This window comes from Pogoniulus pusillus, chromosome Z, assembly GCF_015220805.1.
Source record: "Pogoniulus pusillus isolate bPogPus1 chromosome Z, bPogPus1.pri, whole genome shotgun sequence".
In the NCBI taxonomy this organism is placed as follows: domain Eukaryota; kingdom Metazoa; phylum Chordata; class Aves; order Piciformes; family Lybiidae; genus Pogoniulus; species Pogoniulus pusillus.
Window position 1 is genome coordinate 4,040,159 of NC_087309.1, and position 24,891 is coordinate 4,065,049.

The following is a 24,891-nucleotide window of genomic DNA, read 5'->3' on the forward strand; positions in this document are numbered from 1 at the left end:
CCTGCTTCAAACTAGCACAGGAACAAAATCTACACTGAAGTTTCTACCATGTGGATTTCTCAGTTACTAGTGGTTTTCAGTAAGAGGCAAAGGAATGTTTAAAATTGGCCATATAGTATGAAAATTCTGTTGACATGGTTTGTGACTCTGTGTGTATATACTTATGTGTGTGTATATATATATATGTGTGTATTGTATATCATAGAATCATAGAATCAACCAGGTTGGAAGAGATCTCCAAGATCATCCAGTCCAACCTAGCACCCAGCCCTAGCCAGTCAACTAGACCATGGCACTAAGTGTCTCGTCCAGTCTTCTCTTGAACACATCCAGGGATGGTGCCACCACCACCTCCCTGGGCAGCCCATTCCAATGGGAAATCACTCTCTCTGTGAAGAGAGAGTATATATATATATATATATATATGTATATATATGTATATACTTATGGGTGTATGTATATGTGTGTGTGTATATATATATATATTTGTAATATAGAGTAGGCCTTCACTAAATAGTTGCAAATCAAAGCAGATGCAAAGAGAAATGTCCTTAAAAGCTCTAAACATAATTTCTATGTGGATATTTCAAGATAAGCTCACCAGGATTTATCCAGTGTCAGTAAGGTTTCATTTAAGCCACTTAATATTTTTAGAGAGAGAGAGACTTTGGACTGGTGGACTTTCAGTTGATAATAAGAAGTAAATGCTAACCCAGCAATTAAGAAGGTAACAGTATTTCTGATCCAGAGCTCTTGGAGAGCTTTAAAATAGCTCAGTGAAGAAATCACCACTAATTTTTTAATAACTGTTTTCCTGGGTATTGTTGTTGCTGTGTCAGCTAAACCAGAAACGTAGTGTAGATAAAGCACATTCTCTTCAGAACTGACTCCTTGCTGACTCAATTATTTTGGCCATTTGGGGACTGGAGAGGGGAGGAGGGTATAAAGAAGGGGAGATGGAATGTGTGATGGTTTGGGTGTTACCTGCCCTCTCACTCTTACAAAATCACCCAGACTAGACTCAGCCAAGCTGGAAATTTGAATGAAGCTTTATATTTGCAGTATGGCACAATATACAGTCAGGTATTTACATTCTGTACAGCTATAGACAGATGTAGACAGGCTAAAGAGGCAATATAGAAACACAACACAACCCTGCCAGAAACCAGAGTCCCCAGGAAGGGCTCCCAACCACCCTTCCACCTCCTTCACACCCCTCTGCCTTATCCCAGACTTTGCCTTACGTTCAAGGTGAGTTTGGAGAATCTGCCAGGGGAGTTAGGAAGCAGAGGGATTAGTTACACAGACAGCAGGGTAGGGAGAGAAGGGAGACAGCCAGAGCCAGAGCCAGAGCCAGCAACTGTGTTATCTATGTTTGCATTCTTATTTTTATCCATCTCAGCAAGTCTTTGAGTGCAGCAGACATCACCATTGCTTCCTTTTCACAGCCTATCATCTAATTCTTAGAATCATAGAATCATAGAATCATAGAATCAACCAGGTTGGAAGAGACCTCCAAGATCATCCAGTCCAACCTAGCACCCAGCCCTAGCCAGTCGACTACACCATGGCACTAAGTGCCTCAGCCAGTCTTTTCTTGAACACCTCCAGGGACGGTGCCTCCACCACCTCCCTGGGCAGCCCATTCCAATGCCAATCACTCTCTCTGCCAACAACTTCCTCCTAACATCCAGCCTAGACCTACCCCGGCACAACTTGAGACTGTGTCCCCTTGTTCTATTGCTGGTTGCCTGGGAGAAGAGGCCACCCCCCACCTGGCTGCAATGTCCCTTCAGGTAGTTGTAGACAGTAATAAGATCACCCCTGAGCCTCCTCTTCTGCAGGCTGCACACCCCCAGCTCCCTCAGCCTCTCCTCATAGGATTTGTGTTCCAGGCCCTTCACCAGCTTTGTTGCCCTTCTCTGGACACGCTCCAGCATGTAGCTTCAAACTAGCACGCTGACTCAATTCTATTGGCCATTTGGGATGCAGTACACAGGGAAGTGGAGAGGGGAGGAGGGTATAAAGAAGAAGAGATGGAATCATAGAATCATAGAATCAGTGAGGTTGGAAGAGACCTCCAAGATCATCCAGTTCAACCTAGCACCCAGCCCTATCCAGTCAACCAGACCATGGCACCAACTGCCCCATCCAGTCTTCTCTTGAACGCCTCCAGGGACAGCAACTCCACCACCTCCCCGGGCAGACCATTGCAATGCCAATCACTCTCTCAGTGAAGAACTTCCTCCTAACATCCAGCCTATGGCAGAAAGAATTTCCTGCCTGTTGGAGAATTCAGAGTGAGGTCTCCCTGGAAGCATTCTTAGCTTCAGTTTCCAATCTTAATCAAGTCAGTGCAAAGCAGAAATAGTCAACACAGATTTTTTTCCTCCAGGCCATAGCTTTGTATTTCTCCTAAGGCACATTGATTTTTTTTCCTGCAACCTGCTTCTTTGCCTCAGTGCTTTTTTAGCCCCTAGTAAGCCCTCTGCTGCCTTGGAGCACTGATGTTTTTCCTCTCTGCTTCCATCCATTATTATCTTCGTGGCCTCCCATGAGAAGTGAGAGAAGCTGTTACTCAGTCACCACATGTTGCTCTGCATTCTGACTGACATATTTCACACAACAGAGCACCCAAAGTAGTATATTTTACCTAATAATTCACACAAATTTCGGTGTTACTCAAGCTACCTCTGTGAAACTCTGCTGTCTCTTCACAGGTTTCTTTTTTTCTCTTTATTTCATGCACAGCTGCTCTTCCTTTCTATCAGGTGAATCAAGAACTGTCCTGGGAACAGCAGGGTGCTTTGCAGCACTGTTGTGAAAGGTTTGATTTTTTTCCCTAGCAGCCTTGTGAAAAATCACTATCCTTCATGATTATAAGAAGTATTCCTCAATCAGAAAAGACAGAAATAGTATTTGAGCTTTTTTTTTTTTTTCTTTTTCAGAGGGAGGAAAATGTAGTAGCTGCTGCACAGGTCACAGGCAAGGTTGACCAGAGATTAATTGGAGTTAGCAAGTGGTGTTGCCAGTTTCAGCACAAATGCACAAGAATTACTGTGGTTTCCATAACCATCAGATTACTAGGTAGGGAAGGTGACTAGAAGCTCAAGGGACAGTGGAAAAGCAATGCTACAGCAGATACTAAGCTGTTGTCATGGCTTAAACCCAGCCAGAAACTAAGCACCACACAGCTCACTCCTTTCCACTCCTCAGCACAACAGGAAAGAGAGGTGTCAGGGTAAACGTGAGACAGCTCGTGGGTTGAGATAAAGGCAGTTTCATAGGTAAAGCAAAAGCCACACACAGAAGCAAAGCAAAGAAGGGATTGATTCACCAGTTCCCTTTGGTGGGCAGGTGCTGAACCACCTCTAGAAAAGCAGGGCTTTATCATGTCTAACAGTTACTTGGGAGTACAAATGCCATGACTTGGAACTTCCCACACTTCCTTCTTCTCTCCCCAGTTCTATATGCTGAGCACATCGTCTCATGTGAAATATCCCTTCGGTCATTTAGGGTCATCAGTTCCCACTGTGCCCCCTCCCAGCTTCTCATGCACCCCAGCCCATTCACTTGCTGGTGGAGTAGAATGAGAAGCAGAAAAGGCCTTGACCTTTTGTGAGCACTGCTCAGTAGTAACATAACCTACCCCTGCATTTCCAGCGCCGTTTTCAGCACAAGCCCAAACCAGAACCCCACAACAGCTACTATGAGGAAATCTAATCCTTTCCCAGCCAAAACCTGCAGGCAGACAGTCTAGGCAAAGGTTTGTGTTTAGTAAAACCAGTGTTCTCCTGTGTCTTAATTACTGGTTTAGAGAAAAACACAAGGTGTGCTTCACTCATTCGTATGACAGATGTGACAACTAAGTCATGCCACTCCGACATCTACTAGCACAGATTTCTGGTATGGATATCAGTAGGATGGAACCATAGAGTCACAGATTGTTTTGGTTGGAAAAAGACCTCCAGCCACTGACCTAAGACCACCATGCCCACTAAACCATGTCCCACAGTGCAGTGGCTACATGTTTTTTTTTTAACACCTCCACGGATGGGGACTCTACCGTCTCCCTTGGCAGCCTGTCCTAATGCCTGGCCACTCTTTCATTAGAAACATTTTTCCTGACATCCAATCTAAACCTCTCCTGCTGCAGGCTGAGGCCAAAAAGGAAGTATTGAATAGCCAGAAGTGCAAGGCCAGCTGTCCAGCTAACCTTCATAGACTCATAGAATCAACCAGGTTGGAAGAGACCTCCAAGATCATCCAGGCCAACCTAGCACCCAGCCCTAGCCAGTCAACCAGACCATGGCACTATGTGCCTTAGCCAGGCTTTTATTGAACACCTCCAGGCACAATGACTCAACCACCTCCCTGGGCAGCCCATTCCAATGCCAATCACTCTCTATGCCAACAACTTCTTCCTAACATCCAGCCTAGACCTCCCCCAGCACAACTTGAGACTGTGTGCCCTTGTTCTGTTGCTGGTTGCCTGGGAGAAGAGAGCCACCTTAAATCTACTCACTATCTAAGCTCATTTCACTGAGGATACAATCCTTACCCAACCACTTTGGCTGAGCTTTCCACCTTCTGTGCCCACACTGACAGTGAGGATGACCACCTGGATCAGAATCACAGAATGCAAGATGGATACCAATAAGGCTTTGTGGTATTTACATCTCCTAAGTTTTATTGATCTTTCTGTCACAATTTGACAATAGCTGTGTTTAAATCTTTAGCCTCACTGGCATAACTGGACAGTGTCCATAATCAAAATCACTGGATCACAGGATTTCAAGGGTTGAAAGGAACCCAAAGAGATCACAGAATGGTTTAGGTTGGAAGGAACCTCAAAGCTCAGCCAGTTCCAACACCCTCCTACAGGCAGGGACACCTTCCACTAGAACAGGTTGCTCAAGGCCTCATCCAAACTGGCTTTGAACACCTCCAGGGAGGGAGCAACCACAACCTCCCTGGGCAACCTGTGCCACTGTCTCACCACCCTCACTGCAAACAACTTCTTCCTAACATCCACTTTCAATCTCCCCTCTGCCAGTTTAAGCTCATTCCTCCTCATCCTGTCATTACAAGACCTTGTCAATAATCCCTCTCCAGCCCTCCTGTAGCCCCCTTGAGATACTGGAAGGCCACTCCAAGGTCTCCTATAAGCCTTCTCTTCTTCAGGCTGCAGAGCCCCAACTCTTGTAGCCTGTCCTCAGAGCAGAGCTGCTGCAGCCCTCTGAGCGTGTTCATGGCTTCCTCTGGACTGGCCCAAACAGTTCCATGTCCTTCTTGTGTTGGAGGCCCCAGAACTGTACAGAGGACTCCAGGTGGGGTGTGAGGAGAGCAGAACAAAGGGGGGAGAATCCCTTCCCTTGCCGTGTTGTGGAGGCAGGAATTAATGTGTGGCCGAGTCAGGATTTTTATACAAAAATAGTTATTTTATTTTCCCCAAAAACCTGCCCCCAAAACTATATATACAAAGATTATTTTAGTTTAATTAGCAGATTCAGTTGCTTGAGAATTACCTACAGGGATACCATCAATAATCTGACTATTTTGGAAGTCAGAAGTTGGAAAAAGCTTTAGCTATTAAATTATAGCAGTTTTCTTACTAATAAAGCGGAGCTGAGCCAAAATAACTCACGATCAGGCTGGCTTGCTCCTGAGGTCTGTCTCTGCTGTTCCCTTTTCAGCAGCTGCTGAAGAGTCGTTAAGAGGTATTCAGCTCTTACAAAGGGTGTCAATAGGTGAAGCAGTCTTTGAAGATCTCTCTGCATCCAAGGCGAGGTGAGAGAGGTGGGGGAGCACGAAGGTTCAGGCAGTAACTAACTCCAAGTGGGACAAACTCCAAGGCAGGAACCCCCAAAGGTGGGAAGCCCCCCAACATTTATACCCTCCCTAGACAAAGGGCAGAGTTACCACTTCCTTAGGCACGATAGGGCACAGCCAATCCCAGCCCGATCCCAGTGCGGGCACTGCACAGGCACTCCTCGTGTGGGCAGGACCCCTTTGCTCACCCCCTTCACGCCTGCAGGGCAGCTGGGGGGGGGGAACCAGGTGGCTTTCCCTCTCCCCCGAAGTCACGGCAGGAGAGGAACCTAGGGGTATACAGGACTCCAGGACACTCCCTGCTGGCCACACTGCTCTTGCTGCAGCCCAGATCACTGAATCCAACCCCCTGCCACAGCAGGAGCTTTGATCATACAGTGTGATGGTTTGGGCTCTTACCCGCCCCCCCACACTTTTGGAATTGCCCCAGCTAACTCAGAAAGCCTCTGGGAATATAAATGAAGCTATTTATTTTGCAGCAGCAAATATACAAGCAGCTATTTACAATATATACAGTTATATACAGAAATATACAAAGGATAAACAATACAGAAGCGCAACTCCCCTCCCAGAAACCTGAGTCCCCAGGAGGGGCTCTCAAACCACCCCAACACCTTCCCCGGACCCTCTCAACCTTACTCCAGTTCCCAGGAAGAATAGAAGTGCAGCCAAGACGTTTAGAAGGAAGGTTAGTGGCATTGGGGTTAAGGAGATGTGGCTAGGTCTGAAGCTCAAAGCAGAAGGAGAGATAAAATGGAGAATGTTATCAAATGTTTTCCTTCTTCTTCCCAGAACTCTCAGCGGGACTGTGAGAGAAGGAGACACAACCATGTTTACCTTTTCACTGCCCATTATCTAGTTCTCTTCACCAAAACATTCCAGCTTGCTTCAAACTAGCACATACAGGAACACATCCAGACAGGTCTTGAAAGTCTCCAGAGAAAAAGACTCCACAGCCTCTCTGGGCAGCCTGTTCCAGGGCTCTGAGATCTTTACAGTAAAGAAGTTCCCCCTTATGTTGAGGTGGAACCTCCTGTGCTGCAGCTTACACCATTGCTCCTTGTCCTATCCCAGGGAGCAGTGAGCAGAGCCTGTCCCCCCCTTTCCTGACCCCCAGCCCTCACGTATTTATAAACATTGATTAAATCCCCTCTCAGTCTTCTCCTCTCCAGACTAAGCAGCTCCAGGTGCCTCAGCCTCTCCTCATCAGGCAGTGCTGCAGTCCCCTCATCATCCTCATAGCCCTCCTTTGGACCCTCTCCAGCAGATCTCTGTCCCTCTTCAACTAGGGAGCCCAAAACTGAAGGCAGTACTCAAGATGAGGTCTCACCAGGGCAGAGTAGTGGGGTGAGAATGCCTTACTAAACCAAGATTTCAGCCTTAAGTACCCCTGCTCAAGATGTTATTTAGTAAATAGTGTAGCAGCAGTAGTGAATACAGCACACAAAAGTGCACACACAGAGGTGGGAATAAAGATCTTTGATTACTCAAAGGCAGGAAACTGAAAGAGTGATTGTTAAATATATTTGGAGAAATCAGTTTATTCTTTCAGCTAATAAAAGGGAGCAGCCTCTACAGCAACTGCTGTATTGTAAAGGACTAACTCAATTTTACCTTCTGCAATGAAGTATCAGTGCTTCTTTACTAAGTGTGGCATGGTTCTGAAAGGAAAACATACAAGAAACAGATGCTTGACTGGCATCAATTTTAAGTAATTACCTGGATTTTCAGGACTTTCTCAGGCTTCTGAAATAGGACTGACTATCTCACAATTGCACGCTGCCTTAAAACACTACCTGCATCTCTCTTCAAATTTTGATACTTATTTTCCTTCACCCAGCTGGAAACCAAACTTAAGAGGCATAGAACATTTTGCAACGTTCACAAAGATGAAAATTAAATTACCTTTAAAAATTGCCTGGTTAAGGGATCAATGGATAGTTGAGTGAAAGAAAAGATGAATGAACAGTCTGCCTTGCCTTGTGTTTCCTTGCCTTTCCTTGCTTTTCCTTGCCTTGCCTTTCCTTGCTTTTCCTTGCCTTGTGTTTCCTTGCCTTGCCTTTCCTTGCCTTGCCTTTCCTTGCCTCATCTTGCCTTGCCTTTCCTTGCCTCATCTTGCCTTGTCTTGCCTTGCCTTCTGTTTCCTTTCCTTTCCTTTCCTTTCCTTTCCTTTCCTTTCCTTTCCTTTCCTTTCCTTTCCTTTCCTTTCCTTTCCTTTCCTTTCCTTTCCTTTCCTTTCCTTTCCTTTCCTTTCCTTTCCTTTCCTTTCCTTTCCTTTCCTTTCCTTTCCTTTCCTTTCCTTTCCTTTCCTTTCCTTTCCTTTCCTTTCCTTTCCTTGCCTTTCCTTGCCTTTCCTTGCCTTTCCTTGCCTTTCCTTGCCTTGCCTTGCCTTGCCTTGCCTTGCCTTGCCTTGCCTTGCCTTGCCTTGCCTTGCCTTGCCTTGCCTTGCCTTGCCTTGCCTTGCCTTGCCTTGCCTTGCCTTGCCTTGCCTTGCCTTGCCTTGCCTTGCCTTGCCTTGCCTTGCCTTGCCTTGCCTTGCCTTTCTTTTCCTTGCCTTGCCTTGCCTTGCCTTGCCTTGCCTTGCCTTCCCTTCCCTTCCCTTCCCTTCCCTTCCCTTCCCTTCCCTTCCCTTCCCTTCCCTTCCCTTCCCTTCCCTTCCCTTCCCTTCCCTTCCCTTCCCTTCCCTATTTTTTCTCTCTTTCTTTATTTCTTCCCTTCTTTCCCTCTGTCTTTCATTCCTTTTTTTAACCTTACAAATAAAATGAAAGCTCCAGAGAAAAAAGCATAAGACACACAGAAGTACTCTCCCTTAAGCTCAATTAAACCAATTAACAGGCTAAGAAAAAGGTGGATATCCTTCATCAGAGTGCCTTTCTTGGAGGTTTGGTTGGACTATGTATCTTCAAAAGGATGACCCTGTCTGCATTTGAGTTTAATGCAATAATAATTCTGAAGTATAAAAAATGCATACAAGGAGTTGAGTAGACAATTCTAATCGAGCAGGGAGTGATGGAAAAGTATGCAGGAGGCGCACATTTAGTCGACGAAGCAAGAAAATGCTGTTTATCAAATCTGTATCTTTTGTATGCAAAAGCACAAAAGAAAGATTTCTTTCTCTTAGGAGACAGCCATACTAGCTGCCATATGCTGTCTTTAAGGCTGACTTGTTTTAAACTGAGTTGAGCAGAGCTAGACAGTAAAGAACCCACCTGCTTCAACTCAGTCCTGGTAGAACCCAAGCATCTGATTTTATTCATAGTTTGGCTGGGAAGCCTAATGATTCCTCCCTTTTGCCTGCCTAAGCTTATCTCACAGCTGGCTGGAAAATTTGCAGCATCTGGGCAGCCTGAATCATGCATGCTGGAAGTCTTGGGATTCTGAAGGCTTTGAACTTGTCAGTGTATAGGCTGACCACTGGTCCTGACTGCAACTGAGGACGTGTGAACTGCCTGTGCCTTAGAGATCCAAGTTTTTGTCAGGTTTTGTGCTCCTGCCTGTATGTCAGACATGGAGTTGTCGTCACTGCAGATGTTCAAGAAAAGACTGGATGAGGCACTTAGCATCACAGAATCAACCAGGTTGGAAGAGACCTCCAACATCATCCAGTCCAACCTAGCACCCAGCCCTAGCCAGTCAACCAGACCATGGCACTAAGTGCCTCAGCCAGGCTTTGCTTCAACACCTCCAAGGATGGTGACTCCACCACCTCCCTGGGCAGCCCATTCCAATGCCATTCACTCTCTTTGACAACAGCTTCCCCCTAACATCCAACCTATAGTTCCCCTGGCGCGTGAGACTGGTGTCCCCTTCTTCTGTTGCTGGTTGTCTGTCAGCAGAGACCAACCTCCACCTGGCTACAGCCTCCCTTCAGGGAGCTTTGTTGCTGTTCTCTGGACACACTCCAGTATCTTGACATCTCTTAGTGCCATGGTCTAGTTGACTGGATAGGGCTGGGTGCTAGGTTGCACTGGATGATCTTGGAAGTCTCTTCCAACCTGGTTGATTCTATTGCCTCAGGTCAGGGCATTCTTGGGCTTTACAATATATAGTCAAAGGGATCAAGCAGTGAGGCTTTCTGAAACACATACATAGACAATATCCAGCTGTGCTCACATAGTGGAAGATTATTAAAGTCCTGAAAGAAGAAAATCATGTTTCTTGATGCATCTGTAGGCAGAAACAATGGTATCCAAGTGTTACCCTATTTGTGAGTAAGATTTAAGCAAACCCTCCATGTCTAAATGAAGAAATGGGACTTTAAAATGGAAAATTCTGGGAATCCTATTTAAAGAGAGAAAAAAATGTTTGTAGTCATCATTACTTACATGAAAGCCTCTCAGGACAAAAAAAATTGAAGTCATACATTCTGTATGTGTGATTAAAAGGGAATGTGCCAAAGCAATGTGAACAATTTCAGTCCTTCTACAAAGCTCCAGAAATGAAGTGTATTGCATCCTGCTCCCACATGTGGGTTTTCTGGCAGTAAAGGTGTTGTGAGATAATGATGTAGTCATCTCCTCGGTGTGGTACTAATCCTAGTCCTCCTGTTTGCCTGCTGTCACAAAACCTATGGGAGCTTAGCACCAGTGAGATGCTACCTTCCTGCCAAAGCTGGCCAATGATTTAAAAATGACATAAACCATGAACACATACAGAATATGACTTCTTAAAACCCATTTTAAATCCTCATGCAGCCCTAAATCCATAAATACAATAATGCCTTTTTTTCCCCCTGTAATTCTCTCAATCACTTCCTTAGTTTATTTCATTCCATCAGTTGTTTCTAACAGGAAAAAAAATATATCTATCTATATATATATCTGAGTTAAGTGATTTCTTCCTGTCAATGACCAGGTAAATAAGACTGATGCAGTTTTTCATCCTTTGAAAGAAGAATGTAAATCATAGAATCAGCCAGGTTGGAAGAGACCTCCAGGATCATCCAGTCCAACCTAGCACCCAGCCCTAGCCAGTCAACCAGACCATGGCACTAAGTGCCTCATTCAGGCTTTGCTTCAACACCTCCAGGGATGGTGATTCCACCACCTCCCTGGGCAGCCCATTCCAATGCCACTCTCTCTGCCAACAACTTCCTCCTAACATCCAGCCTAGACCTCCCCTGGCACAGCTTGAGGTAGAGTTAGATTTTTACAGTGGTATGTAAAAGTGACCCAATGAAACCTAAGTTGTTTTTTGATGTAGTTATAAACAGACTTTGGTCTGTGACCTATGCATTAGAAGGACATAGTTTGTGGACAGAAATAGTACCTCAGTAGGATCGGGGGGGGGGGGGGGGGGGGGGGGTGGAAATGAGGTTATTCAGATATTTCAAGAGCTTCATCTCCTTTTTTTTCTGGAAACACTTTTTCCAGCCAGTCTGACTCAAAGTATTACCTTTACCCAGCTATATTCTCCTGGAGAAAAGGTCCTAAAAACTCTCAGACTGGAGAAATTATGGCTGTGCCACTGGGCACGGCTAGGACAGCCTTGTAGCTGCCTCTGTAATTGTGACATCTTGAGATACATCAAAGCAGTCATCCAGAAATACTGAACCCAGCCAAAATGATAGTGTTTCCATCCATGGAAGCATCTAGGGTCAGTGTGGATGGGGCTCTAAGCAACCTAACCTAGGTAAAGATTAATCTAGGTAAAAATCTGCTCACTGCAGAGATGACCTTTAAAGGTCTCTTCCAACCCAAAGCATTTTATAAGTCTGTGGTTCTGCAAGAATATCTGACACTTTGCATAATTTTGGAAGCAATGTCCAAGGAGGCCAAGATAAGCAATAAAAAGGTAGGAGAGCACTGCAGAGGGACCTGGACAGGCTGGATGGGTGGGCAGAGGCCAATGAGATGAGATTGAACAAAGCCAAGTGCAGGGTTCTGCACTTCGGCCACAACAACCCCAAGCAGTGCTACAGGCTGGGGACGGAGTGGCTGAGAGCAGGCAGGCAGAGAGGGATCTGAAGGTGTGGGTAGAGAGTAGCTGAACATGAGGCAGCAGTGTTCCCAGGTGGCCAAGAGAGCCAATGGCATCCTGGCCTGCATCAGGAACAGTGTGGCCAGCAGGACAAGGGAGGTTCTTCTGCCCCTGTGCTCAGCACTGGCCAGGCCACACCTTGAGTGCTGTGTCCAGTTCTGGGCTCCTCAATTCAAGAGAGATGTTGAGGTGCTAGAAGGTGTCCAGAGAAGGGCAGCAAGGCTGGTGAGGGGCCTGGAGCAGAGCCCTGTGAGGAGAGGCTGAGGGAGCTGGGGGTGTGCAGCCTGCAGCAGAGGAGGCTCAGGGCAGAGCTCATTGCTGCCTGCAGCTACCTGAAGGGACATCGTAGCCAGGTGGGGTTGGTCTCTTCTGCCAGGCAAGCAGCAACAGAACAAGGGGACACAGTCTCAAGTTGTGCCAAGGGAGGTTCAGGCTGAATGTTAGGAGGAAGTTGTTGTCAGAGAGAATGATTGCCATTGGAATGGGCTGCCCAGGGAGGTGGTGGAATCACCGTCCCCGGAGGTGTTCAAGCAAAGCCTGGCTGGGGCACTTAGTGCCATGGTCTGGTTGACTGGCTAGGGCTGGGTGCTAGGTTGGACTGGCTGAGCTTGGAGGTCTCTTCCAACCTGGTTGATTCTATGATTGTACAAAAATCAGTACACAGTAAAGGAGGAGGAGGACCCAGTGTAGTTTCCTGACCAATCACTAACATGAGGAAGACAACTTCACCTCCAATTCAATCGTGCTTTGCACAGGTCTGAATCTCTCCTGCCCTTTTAAGAACTTCAGCTACATAATACACTGCTAACCCTTTCCTCAGACTTCCCTTGGCATTTTCTTCGTGCAGAGGTGAGACAAAGTTGTTATTTCATTTCATTAAGATATTATATTGGGCAGCATAATCTGTTTCCAGACTTCTTCCAAAGAATTAAATCAAAGCAAGTACGAGTGGAAGGGTTTTTTTTTTTTCCCTCTGCACAAAATGTCAGCTTTCAATCTGTCTGTTTGTTCCTTTGTTACCTTTTTCTTTCAAAGCACAAAGCTGTTTCTCCCAGTACTTTCTGAATTACATAATACTCATTTTTACTGGGTTTTGTTCGGGTGTTTTTTTTTTTTCCCTCCCCAAGATCATATTTAAAGCAATACACAAGAATCTGAAAACGCATCACTGGCTGTGATCAAGACTCAGGGAAATGCATTTTACTTGTCTGAATAATTTCATTTTTAAGTAGAAGAACGCCTGAAAGAAAAACAAAGCAATTTGAAATGACACATTTCTTGCTTCCCCTGTAATTTTCCACCTTCTAACATCTTAAAATAAGGAAAGTTTGTCATTTGTCATAAACTTTCACACAAAACTGATCAATAAAACTAACGCATTAGCAGGATATAATGGATGAAACTACCACAGCAGCGTGGGTTTGTAGCTATGTTGGTACCTTCAATAGGCAGCTCAGGCTGAGCAGATAATGTTTCTGTATACATGAGTGTATCCAGATGTCCTGGTTTGAGGTAGAACAGAACTAATTCAGCTCAGTCTTCTCCAAGCAGCTGCAGTTTCTGAAGTTGATGGCATGTGTTTGCAGACCCTTCAGGTAGTTGTAGACAGCAATGAGCTCTGCCATGAGCCTCCTCTTCTGCAGGCTGCACACCCCCAGCTCCCTCAGCCTCTCCTCATAGGGTTTGTGCTCCAGGCCCCTCACCAGCTTTGTCACCCTTCTCTGGACATGTTCCAGCACCTCAACATCTCTCTTGAATTGAGTAACCCAGAACTGGCCACAAGTTGATTTAGTTTTCCAACTCCTAGGTCTCTCTCCCTTTTTTCCTTTCTCTTCTCCGTTGGGGAGAAGGATTAATAGAGAGCAGCTCTCATTCATCTAGTGGCCAGCCCAGCCCTTACCCTTGACAGCAGAGAGAGGGAAAAAGGTGGGCAGAAGACAGACATAAAAGGACATGAGGTTCCAAGGGTAAAAGTCCTGCAACAAGGTGTGTTTTGTTGGGATTCCAAAGAATCATACAGTCATAGAATCATAGAATCAGCCAGGTTGGAAGAGACCTCCAAGATCATCCAGTCCAACCTAGCACCCAGCCCTAGCCAGTCAACCAGACCATGGCACTAAGTGCCTCATCCAGGCTTTTCTTGAAGACCCCCAGGGACGGTGCCTCCACCACCTCCCTGGGCAGCCCATTCCAATGCCAATCACTCTCTCTGGGAAGAACTTCTTCCTAATATCCAGCCTATACCTACCCTGGCACAACTTGAGACTATGTCCCCTTGTTCTATTGCTGGTTACCTGGGAGAAGAGTCATTCCTGTCTAGCTGGAGTGGACTGACCATGCAGTCACCATGCAGGTCTGAATGATCCCTTCCGTCTGTATCATTCCCTGCTGTGATGCAGTTAAGGTGCAGCAGTGGTCACTTGCCTTTTTATTCCAGCTGCCCCTTTTAAAAGCTTCCACTTCTCAGCTTTCACTCCAGCCACCTTTTCTCCAGTTTTTGTGCTTCAGCACTTTCCTTTCTTCAACAAGTCAAATTTCTCCATCTGTTTTTAAAGTCAGCTTTCCTGCTTTCATTTTTTTTCTCTAAGTCTTTGTGTTCCTTCTTTTTGTTTTCCTCCCATTCTTTCTTTCTTGATACCACTCCACCTAGGTCTATTTTATTCATTCTTCCTGATGATTGGAGTTGAAATTTTCATTCTCCCTGCCTTTTTTTTTCATGCTTCCCCACCTGCTTCTATATAATTTGTGGTCAATTTTTGCTTTCTTCAGTAATTTCCTTTCCCTGCCTCCTGGGCATGCAAGACAAGCTATTCACTTCCAGAAATAGGAAAAAGGGAGGGGGGAAGGCAAGTCTACTAAAAAGTCCCAGACCACAGCAAGACAAATAATAATTATTGCCAGCTTTTGGGCATCAGCTGAGACTGCAATAAGGCACCCTCATGGAGAGCTGACCAGAGAGCTGGAGCAGCTCTGCTGTGAGCACAGACTGAAAGAGTTGGGGCTGTGCAGGCTGGAGAAGAGGAGGCTCCCAGGTGACCTTCTTGTGGCCTTCCAGCATCTGAAGTGGGCTACAAAAAAGCTGGGGAGGGACTTTTTAGGTTCTCATGGAGTGACAGGACTGGGAGGAATGGAGCAAAGCTGGAGATAGGATTCAGACTGGAGGTGAGGAGGAAGTTGTTGAGCAGGAGAGTGGTGAGAGGCTGGAATGGGTTGCCCAGGGAGGTGGTTGAGGCCCCATGGCTGGAGGTGTTTGAGGTCAGGCTGGCTGAGGCTGTGTGCAGCCTGCTCTAGGGTAGGGTGTCCCTGGGCATGGCAGGGGGGTCGTAACTGGCTGCTCCTTGTGGTCCCTTCCTGCCCTGACTGTTTCTGTGATTCCATTCTATGATTCTGTTCTAGGTATTAAGGAACTCTTGGCATGATGCCACCATCCTGCAAGAGGTGGGAGCAGTGAATAACCTTCCCATGCTTGGGAGGGAGTAACTGAAGCTTTACTGAGAAATGGAATATTTAGATGAGAAGGAAGACAGGATTTTCCTTATCCTTTAGGAAGACAATTAGGTGGAGTCTCTTTATAATGCTTATCCTTCATGCAGAACACACTGTAGTGGATAGCCTGGGATCCTCCTGACTTCCCAATGCAGTAGTATGAACTGGTCTTGAATGGCAGCATATTTCACACCTTGCAGCACTGTGGTTTGAGCTAATTTTTGGGTTCAGGCACACAGCACAAGTCTTGCATCAAAGTTTCCATGCTTGTTTAACTAGCAAGGCTAGTTTGTGGGCTGTTTTTAAGCTCCAATTCTGATGTCAGGTGCATAGATGGTAATATTCCACAGTGTCATGCCAGCAGCACCCATGTCTTTGTGCTGGATAGGAGTCATAACAAGAGTCTTCTTTTCTGCAAGTCATTACAAATTTATTTCCTCTTCTGATCACATGTTTTCTGTTTCTGTTCATTTAGAATCATAGAATGGTTTAGGTTGGAAGAGACCTCAAAGCTCAGCCAGTTCCAACACCCTCCCATAGGCAGGGACACCTCCTACTAGAACAGGTCACTCAAGATCTCATCCAACCTGGCCTTGAACACCTCCAGGGAGAGAGCAGCCACAACCTCCCTGGACAACCTGTGCCAGTGTCTCACCACCCTCACTGCAAACAACTTCTTCCTACCATCCACTTTCAATCTCCCCTCTGCCACTTAAAACCCATTACCTCTCATCCTGTCATTACAAAACCTTGTTAGTAGTCTCTCCCCAGCCCTCCTGTAGCCCCCTTCAGATACTGGAAGGCCACCCACGGTCTCCTCAAAGCCTTCTCCAGGCTGCAGAGCCCCAACTCTCTCAGCCTGTCCTCATAGCAAAGCTGCTGCAGCCCTCTGAGCATCTTGGTGACCTCCTCTGGGCTGGCTCAAACACTTCATTGTCTTTCTTGTGCTGGAGGCACCAGAACTGCACCCAGGACTGCAGGTGGGGTGTGAGGAGAGCAGAGCCAAGGGGCAGAATCCCCTCCCTTGCCCTGCTGCCCACTCTGCTCTTGCTGCAGCCCAGCACAGGGTTGTGTCTGGACTGCACTCACACTGCAGGCTCCTGTTGAGGGCTGCTCTCAGCCATTCCCCACCCAGCCTGGAGTTGTGCTTTGGGACTGTGCCCACCCAGGTGCAGGACCTTACACTTGGCCTTGTTGAATGTCATGAAGCTGGCCTGGGCACAGCTCTGCAGCCTGTCCAGGTCCCTCTGGATGGATCCCTGCCCTCTAGCAAGTCGACTGTGACACACAGCTTGGTGCCATCTGCAAACTTGCCCTGATTTCCTCTGTCCATACCACTGACAAAGATGTTACACAGCACTGATGCCAGCACTGACCCCTGAGGGATGCCACTTGGCCCTGGTCTCCAGGTGAACATTCTGCCTTTGATCGCCACTCTCTGTGTGCCACCATACATCCAATTCCTTATCCAGCAGTGCTCCACCCATCAAGTCTGTGTCTTTCCAGTTTGGTGACCAGGATGTCCTGTGGGACAAATGGGAACCCACTGTGATTTTATTGTTACACTGTTGTGCTGGTTTGAGGCTAATTGGGGTACTTTAATGAGAGAAATTAGATCATTGGCTGTGAAAAGAAAATGATAGTGACGTCTGTATTGCCAATTTGTTCTGCTGAGGGACATGAGTAGTCAAAATATAAGATAAGGCACTCACCTAGAATCATAGAATCAACCAGGTTGGAAGAGACCTCCAAGATCATCCAGGCCAACCTAGCACCCAGCCCTAGACAATCAACCAGACCATGGCACTAAGTGCCCCAGCCAGGCTTTGCCTGAACACCTTCAGGGACAAAGACTCCACCACCTCCCTGGACAGCCCATTCCAACACCAATCACTCTCTCTGCCAACAACTTCCTAACAACATCCAGCCTAGACCTACCCCAAGACAACTTGAGACTGTGTCCCCTTGTTCTGTTGCTGGTTGCCTGGCAGCAGAGACCAACCCCACCTGGCTACAGCCTCCCTGCAGGCAGCTGCAGACATCAATGAGGTCTGCCCTGAGCCTTCTCTTCTGCAGGCTGCACACCCCCAGCTCCCTCAGCCTCTCCTCACAGGGCTGTGCTCCAGGCCCCTCACCAGCCTTGCTGCCCTTCTCTGGACACCTTCCAGCACCTCAACATCTCTCTTGAATTCAGTGGCTCAGAACTGGACACAGCACTCAAGGTGTGGCCTGAGCAGTGCTGAGTACAGGGGCAGAATAACCTCCCTTGTCCTGCTGCCCACACTGCTCCTGATGCAGGCCAGGATGCCATTGGCTCTGCTGCCCACCTGGGCACTGCTGCCTCATCTTCAGCTACTCTCTACCAGCACACTCAGGTCCCTCTCTGCCTAGCTGCTCTCAGACACTGTGTCCCCAGCCTGTAGTGCTGCTTGGCCCTGCCCTTGGCCTTGCTGAATCTCATCCCATTGGCCCAAGATGAATTTTTTGAAGGTCAGGAATGTATGCTTATGTGTTCATAAAACAAGTTAAATTCTGGAAGTTTTCCTGTTGGTTTCAGCTTGCCCTGCAGCTAACTGTAATGTAACTGGTGTGGTGTTTGAAAACACAGGGATCACACAACTGTATCACTTAATGCAGTTATTACAAGAGGTAATCTTGTTTTCAGGCAACATGATTCATATTTGACTGTAATCTTTCTGTCATATTTTCCCCTGTAAACTCCAAGGAGAATAATAAATAACATGTGAAAAATCACCTGGAGAAGACAGTGTTTCACCTCGGAGGCAAGACTCGGATTGCCCTGTCTGGATCACCTCACTAGGAAAGAGGTGGAAATATAATCAAAAGATTAAAACACTAAGCACAGAAATAGACACACACACAAAAATAAAAAAGTAGTTCAATAAAGAAATCATTTATCAAGAAAGCAGAAGGTAAAGCACTGGTGGTGCTCCTTAGGGATCTGTGTTGGGACCACTTCTCTTTAACATCTTTTTTGATGACCTTTATTCAGGCATAGAGAGTATCAGCAGTAACTTTGCAGATGACACCAAGTTAGGTGGCAGTGTTGATTTGAAAGAGGGTAGGGAGGCTCTGCAGAGGGACTTGGATAGGTTAGATCAATGAGACAACATGAATGGGATGAGTTTCAACAGGCTTTGGGGCAGTGTGGCTGGAGGGCTGCCTGACAGAAAGAGATCTGGGGGCTGTAGTAAACAGGAGCTGAATTTGAGGCAGCAGTGTGCCCAGGCATCCAAGAAGGCAAATGGCATCCTGCCTCAGACTTAAAATGCTGTAGCCAGCAGGAGAATGGAGGTGATTGTCCCCTTAGACCTGGCTTTGGTGAGGCCACACTTTGAGTCTTGTGTTCAGTTTTGGCACTGCAATACAAGAGAGATGTGGAGGTGCTGGAGCAGGTCCAGAGGAGGGCACAAAGCTGAGAAGGCCCTGGAGAATAAATCTTATGAAGAGCAACTGAGGGAGCTGGGGATGGTTAGTTGGAGGAAGAGGAAGCTGTGGGGACATCTCATTGCTGTCTACAGCTACCTGAAGGGAAGTTGTGCAGAAGCTGCTGCTGGGCTCTGCTCACAGGGAATTGGAGACACAACAAGGGGGAATGGCCTCAAGCTGAGGCTAGAGAGGTTTGGATTGGACGTTAGGAAAAAGATTTTCATGGTGAGAGTGGTCAGGGACTGGAATGAGCTGCCCAGGGAGGTGGTGGAGTCACCCACCCGGGATGTGTTTCAGAGTGGTTTGGATGTGGTGCTTGGGGCTATGGTTTAAGGTGACTCTTGTAGAGTAGGGTTCTAGGTTGGGCTCAGTGATCCTGAGGGGCTTTGCCAGCGTGGATGTTTCTGTGGTTCTGTGACCTTTTTGCATGCCCATTGTTCTGTGTGTAGTTGCTGACCATCAATATCATTATGTTTCATTCCCATTTAGGAGATTGTCAACTTCAACTGCCGGAAGCTGGTCGCTACGATGCCTCTTTTTGCTAACGCGGACCCGAATTTTGTGACTGCCATGCTGAGCAAACTGCGGTTTGAGGTGTTCCAACCTGGAGATTACATCATCCGAGAAGGGGCTGTGGGTAAAAAGATGTATTTCATTCAGCATGGTGTTGCTGGTGTCATCACCAAATCCAACAAGGAGCTGAAGCTGACAGACGGCTCTTACTTCGGAGGTGAGTAGGAAAAAAAGTGCTTTAAAGTCATAGAGTCATGGAATGGTTTAGGTGGGAAGGGACCTTAAGGATCATCCAGTTCCAGTCCCCTGCCATAGGCAGGGACACATCTCACTAGAACAGGTTGCTCAAGGCCTCATCCAGCCTGGCCTTAAGCACTTCCAGGGAAGACGCAGCCACAACCTCCCTGGGCAACCTGTGCCAGTGTCTCACCACCCTCACTGCAAACAACTTCTCCCTGACATCCACTTTCAATCTCCCCTCGGCCAGTTTAATCCCATTCCTCCTCATCCTGCCATTACAAGACCTTGTCAAGAGTCCCTCCCCAGCCCTCCTGCAGCCCCCTTGAGATACTGGAAGGCCACTCCAAGGTCTCCTCCAAACCTTCTCTTCTCCAGGCTGCAGAGCCCCAACTCTTGTAGCCTGTCCTCAGAGCAGAGCTGCTGCAGCCCTCTGAGCATCTTAGTGGCCTCCTCTGGACTGGCACCAACAGTTCCATGTCTGTCTTGTGTTGGAGGCTCCAGAACTGCACCCAGGACTGCAGGTGGGGTGTGAGGAGAGCAGAGCCAAGGGGCAGAATCCCCTCCCTTGCCCTGCTGCCCACACTGCTCTTGCTGCAGCCCAACACAGGGTTGCTGTATTGGAGTGAGTGCACTGGAAAAAAGGCAACGTTCAAATTTCAGACAGTCTAGCCTTGTCTGTCTAGATGATTCCAGCCTCAGTGAGGAGTATACAGAATATTTCTGAATCAGACATTCTGAGTCTGCCTGCTGGACAGCAGAATGACCTCAGTGAGTTTTGAAGCAATTTCAGATTGAAAGCACTGCACTGTTACTTCACTAGGCAGTATTGGAATTAAAACATGATAATTGGCATAGAAATTTTATAGACATTTGAAGGCAAAATAAGTAGGATTTTTGAGTCATAAAGGTAAAGTAGTCCTAAAATGGAAAAATCACTGTAAGAATTACAAAATGAGGCAGAGGAACACTATTTCTGTGTGGGATATTTGGTGTTCATTAATATATCAAGCATCTGTTTAATTCATTTTAGCACACAGCATTGTTTCCCTTTCTACTAGAGATGCTGAGGTGCCGGAATGTGTCCAGAGAAGGGCAACAAAGCTGATGAAGGGTTTGGAACACAAACCCTATGAGGAGAGGCTGAGAGGAGGCTCAGGGCAGAGCTCATTTCTGTCTACAACTCCCTGAAAGGAGGTTGCAGCCAAGTGGGGGGTGGCCTCTTCTGCCAGGCAACCAGCAATAGAACAAGGGGACACAGTCTCAAGTTGTGCCAGAGTAGGTATGGGCTGGATGTTAGGAGGAAGTTGTTGTCAGAGAGAGTGATTGGCATTGCAATGAGCTGCCCAGGGAGGTGATGGAGTCACCATCCCTGGAGGCATTGAAGCAAAGCCTGGATGAGGCACTTAGTGCCATGGTCTGGTTGACTGGCTAGGGCTGGGTGCTAGGTTGGACTGGATGATCTTGGAGGTCTCTTCCAACCTGGTTGATTCTATGATTCTACCATATACAATAAGAAATCAGCCTCCCTGTCTGGCTCAGTACCTTTCTGACAGATGCATATTAATAAATATTAGATGGGAGCATTAATCCAGATGTAATTCATAAAAACTGTCTCATGTAGATGAAGGCACCTGAATATTTACATTTGTGTGCAAACAATCTCTTTCTTTATGTTTAATAATTGACCAAAGTGAAAATGTTGTTCCTTGTGACTACAAATGGTCTCTATGCAATAGAATAGGAACCTGTGAGTCTGCTTCTATGAGTAGCAGCAAGGCTGATTTCCACAGGCTTATTGTGGTACACCACTGCTGCCCCTGTTAAGGTTAGCTGGTCATTGCATTAATTCTCTCTTGAATCTCATGAATCATCCCAGAACTGATTCAGAAGCCTCTCAGAAAACACATAATTGAAAGCCCAATCAGTGGCATTTAGCTGGTATGCACAAGTCCATTGGGCTCAGGGTTTGAATTGGGCTATGGTGTTACTTAACTAATCCCATTTTAGAGCAATACACTAAAGCAACTCCTGCTGATTGGCCAGCAAGCCTTGTCACTCTGCAGTGGCCTCTGCAAGGTGATTTGTACCAGTATTTGCAGAACCACCTCAGTAAAGAGGTCTTGTGCTTATCCTGTGGACTTAAACATAGATGCTGAAGACAGGGGATTAAGGAGAAAAGGAAAGGTAAATGCTGAGGGTGAAGGAACAGAGCAACCTTGGTCTCAGTCTAGTCTATGCTTAGCAGTGCCCCAGTTAATGAAAATGAGTTTGCAAGAGGCTGGGTGCTGAATCTGACCATAATACTCTTCTGAACCAGCGGAGGATCAGAGGAGATTGCACATGAAAGTATTTTACATAACTGTCAGCCTGTTGTTGCAGTGCAAACGACTGCTTAGCTCATCCTGTTCATCCTTCTTAGAAGCAAGGCAGACAAAAAATAAGCTATTTGCAGTATCCAGACACCACGAGAACTTATTAAACTGCATACTGAGGCAGTTTTGCTCCTCCACACTGCCCTCTGGCAAGAGACAAAAGGTGCAAAAGTGGGGGCAAATGCATCCAAAGCCTGACAGCTGCTGGGACAAATGGGAGACAACAGTCGCTGCAGGAGAGATGAGGTGAGGCAAGGAGAATCAAGGTGAGGAGAGTCGAGGTGAGGGGAGTCAAGGAGAGATGAATCAAGAGAAGAGGAGAGAATAGGAGAGGACAAAAACACACAGGGAGAGAGAACCTAAGCAAGGAAATGCCCTAAGATCCAAAGTGGTGTGATCTAGACCTGTTTTAACAAAATATCACATAGCTTTGTGAATTCCCAGAAGGGGATTTCGAGACCTATTTATGTGCAGTTGAGAAGCTGCAAACTGAAAAGGTTTTGTTTGTCAAGGCAGAGGGGAAAAAAAATGCATCTAATATTCTGGTCTCCCTGGAGAAGACACTCTTTCTCTGAAATAACATGTCAGAATCTGAATAAAGCTTCCTGACTAAGGCAGGCACAAGAAGTGTTGCACAATGATAGCATAACAAGCTGGAAGAATGAGGTTGTGTTTATATCCTAAGACCAAGAGCTTCTGTTTTCTGGGGTGGTTTTTTTTTTTTGCCTAGTGGAAATTGCCACGAGAAATCTGAGGCTGAGATACCATTAAATACACTGAAACTTACAACTTCAACTGCCTAGCTTCCAGGTCTGATGCTATAAATCAATATCAACACTTCCACTCTCAAAATAAAGAGAAGGGCAGGGAGGTGGGGGACATGTGTCAAACCTAAACAGAGCCCTTTTCAATCTTTAAATGTCTCATGTGTTGTTAAGTTCCCAGTCCTATCAGAGATGCTAACAGTCAAACATGTGAATTCTCTGGCCTGATCTTTATTCTTAATTAAAAGTAGTCTTCCCTATGGATCTCAATATTGTAAGTCTGATCTGGAGCTAGGTAAACCTCAGACCTGCATGGAAATTCATTTCAAAAAGAATGTGCCTGGGTAACTGTCAATGGAATAGATTAATCAGGCTATGTGTCACCTCTTTGGCCAGGACAACCCCAAGCAGCACTACAGGCTGGGGACAGAGTGGCTGAGAGCAGCCAGGCAGAGAGAGGCCTGAGGGTGCTGGTAGATAGTAGGCTGAAGATGAGGCAGCAGTGTGCCCAGGTGGCCAAGAGAGCCAATGGAATCCTGGGCTGCATCAGGAGCAGTGTGGCCAGCAGGACAAGGGAGGTTATTCTGCCCCTGTACTCAGCACTGGTCAGGCCACACCTTGAGTGCTATGTCCAGCTCTGAGTCACTGTATTTAAGAGAGATGTTGAGGTGCTGGAAGGTGTCCAGAGAAGGGCAGCAAGGCTGGTGAGGGGCCTGGAGCACAGCCCTGTGAGGAGAGGCTGAGGGAGCTGGGGGTGTGCAGCCTGCAGAAGAGGAGGCTCAGGGCAGAGCTCATTGCTGTCTACAACTACCTGAATGGAGGCTGTAGCCAGGTGGGGTTGGTCTCTTCTGCCAGGCAACCAGCAACAGAACAAGGGGACACAGTCTCAAGTTGTGATGGGGGAAGTACAGGCTGGATGTTAGGAGGAAGTTGTTGTCAGAGAGAGTGATTGGCATTGGAATGGGCTGCCCAGGGAGGTGGTGGAGTTGCTGGGGGTGTTGAAGCAAAGCCTGACTGAGGCACTTGGTGCCATGGTCTGGTTGTTTGGCCAGGGCTGGGTGCTAGGTTGGACTGGATGATCTTGGAGGTCTCTTCCAACTTGCTTAATTCTATGGTTCTCTGCTTTATATTCCCTGTTGATTTTTGAGGGAGGTGCAAGAGTGTTGATACTAGAGAGCCCTCCATGGATCTGGGCTTCATTACCATTTGCCTCTTTCCCCATTTGTGCTCCCAAATTTCTCTTTTCTGGAAGGAAGGAATAGCTACAATAGTCCTTGGGTTTTATTCATCAGTGCTCCTGTGGAAAGAGCAAGCTATCCCCTAACCTTCCTGTGTGCTCATAAAGCTATTGTCCTGAACTTTAAGTGCAGGAGCATTACTTATCCCAGCAGTGTGTGGGAAGCTAATTTTCATCCCAGTAAGTTCTTTCAGGCTGCTGACTGAGGGATGATATCATTGTACAAGTGCCAGTAGGAACCTGAAAGTGATTTCTGGTACTACCCTTTTCCTCAGGGTGTGTACACCCTACACTCACCCCTGCCTTCAGTCATGACCACAGAGGAAACGTTTTAAAGACAGTGCCATAAATTATGCCTAGAACAGCCATGAAAGATTGTTTCTTAAAGATTCAGAACAGTCCACTTGCCTTTGCCATCGACTGCTGTTTAAGGAAAACAGTAACTTGTATTCATAGCATCATAGAATCAGACAGGTTGGAAGAGGCCTCCAAGCTCATCCAGCCCAACCTAGCACCCTGCCCTAGACAAGCAACTGCACCATGGCACTAAGTGCCTCATCCAGGCTTTTCTTGAACACCTTTGGCCACAATAAGCCCATGCAGAGATACAGGCTGGGGTCGGAGTGGCTGGAGAGCAGTCAGACAGAGAGGGATCTGGGGGTGCTGATTGATACCCGCCTGAACATGAGCCAGCAGTGTGCCCAGGTGGCCAAGAGAGCCAGTGGCATCCTGGCCTGCATCAGGAATGGTGTGGCCAGCAGGAGCAGGGAGGTCATTCTGCCCCTGTACTCTGCACTGCTTAGACCACACCTTGAGTGCTGTGTTTAGTTCTGGCCCCCCCAGTTTAGGAGGGACATTGAGATTCTTGAGCGTGTCCAGAGAAGGGCAACGAGGCTGGGGAGAGGCCTTGAGCACAGCCCTACGAGGAGAGGCTGAGGGAGCTGGGATTGGTTAGCCTGGAGAAGAGGAGGCTCAGGGCAGACCTTATTGCTGTCTGCAACTACCTGAGGGGAGATTG

General features: G+C 47.0%; 1 protein-coding gene across 1 annotated transcript in view; it reads left to right on the forward strand.

Moving 5' to 3' along the window:
* The window catches only part of HCN1 (hyperpolarization activated cyclic nucleotide gated potassium channel 1), a 346,393-nt gene that overhangs the window by 279,318 nt on the left and 42,184 nt on the right, over positions 1-24,891 (forward strand). The window contains exon 6 of the mRNA XM_064140084.1: positions 19,237-19,477. Within this exon, the coding sequence (XP_063996154.1) occupies positions 19,237-19,477 (241 nt within the window). The remainder of the gene's footprint in view (positions 1-19,236; positions 19,478-24,891) is intronic.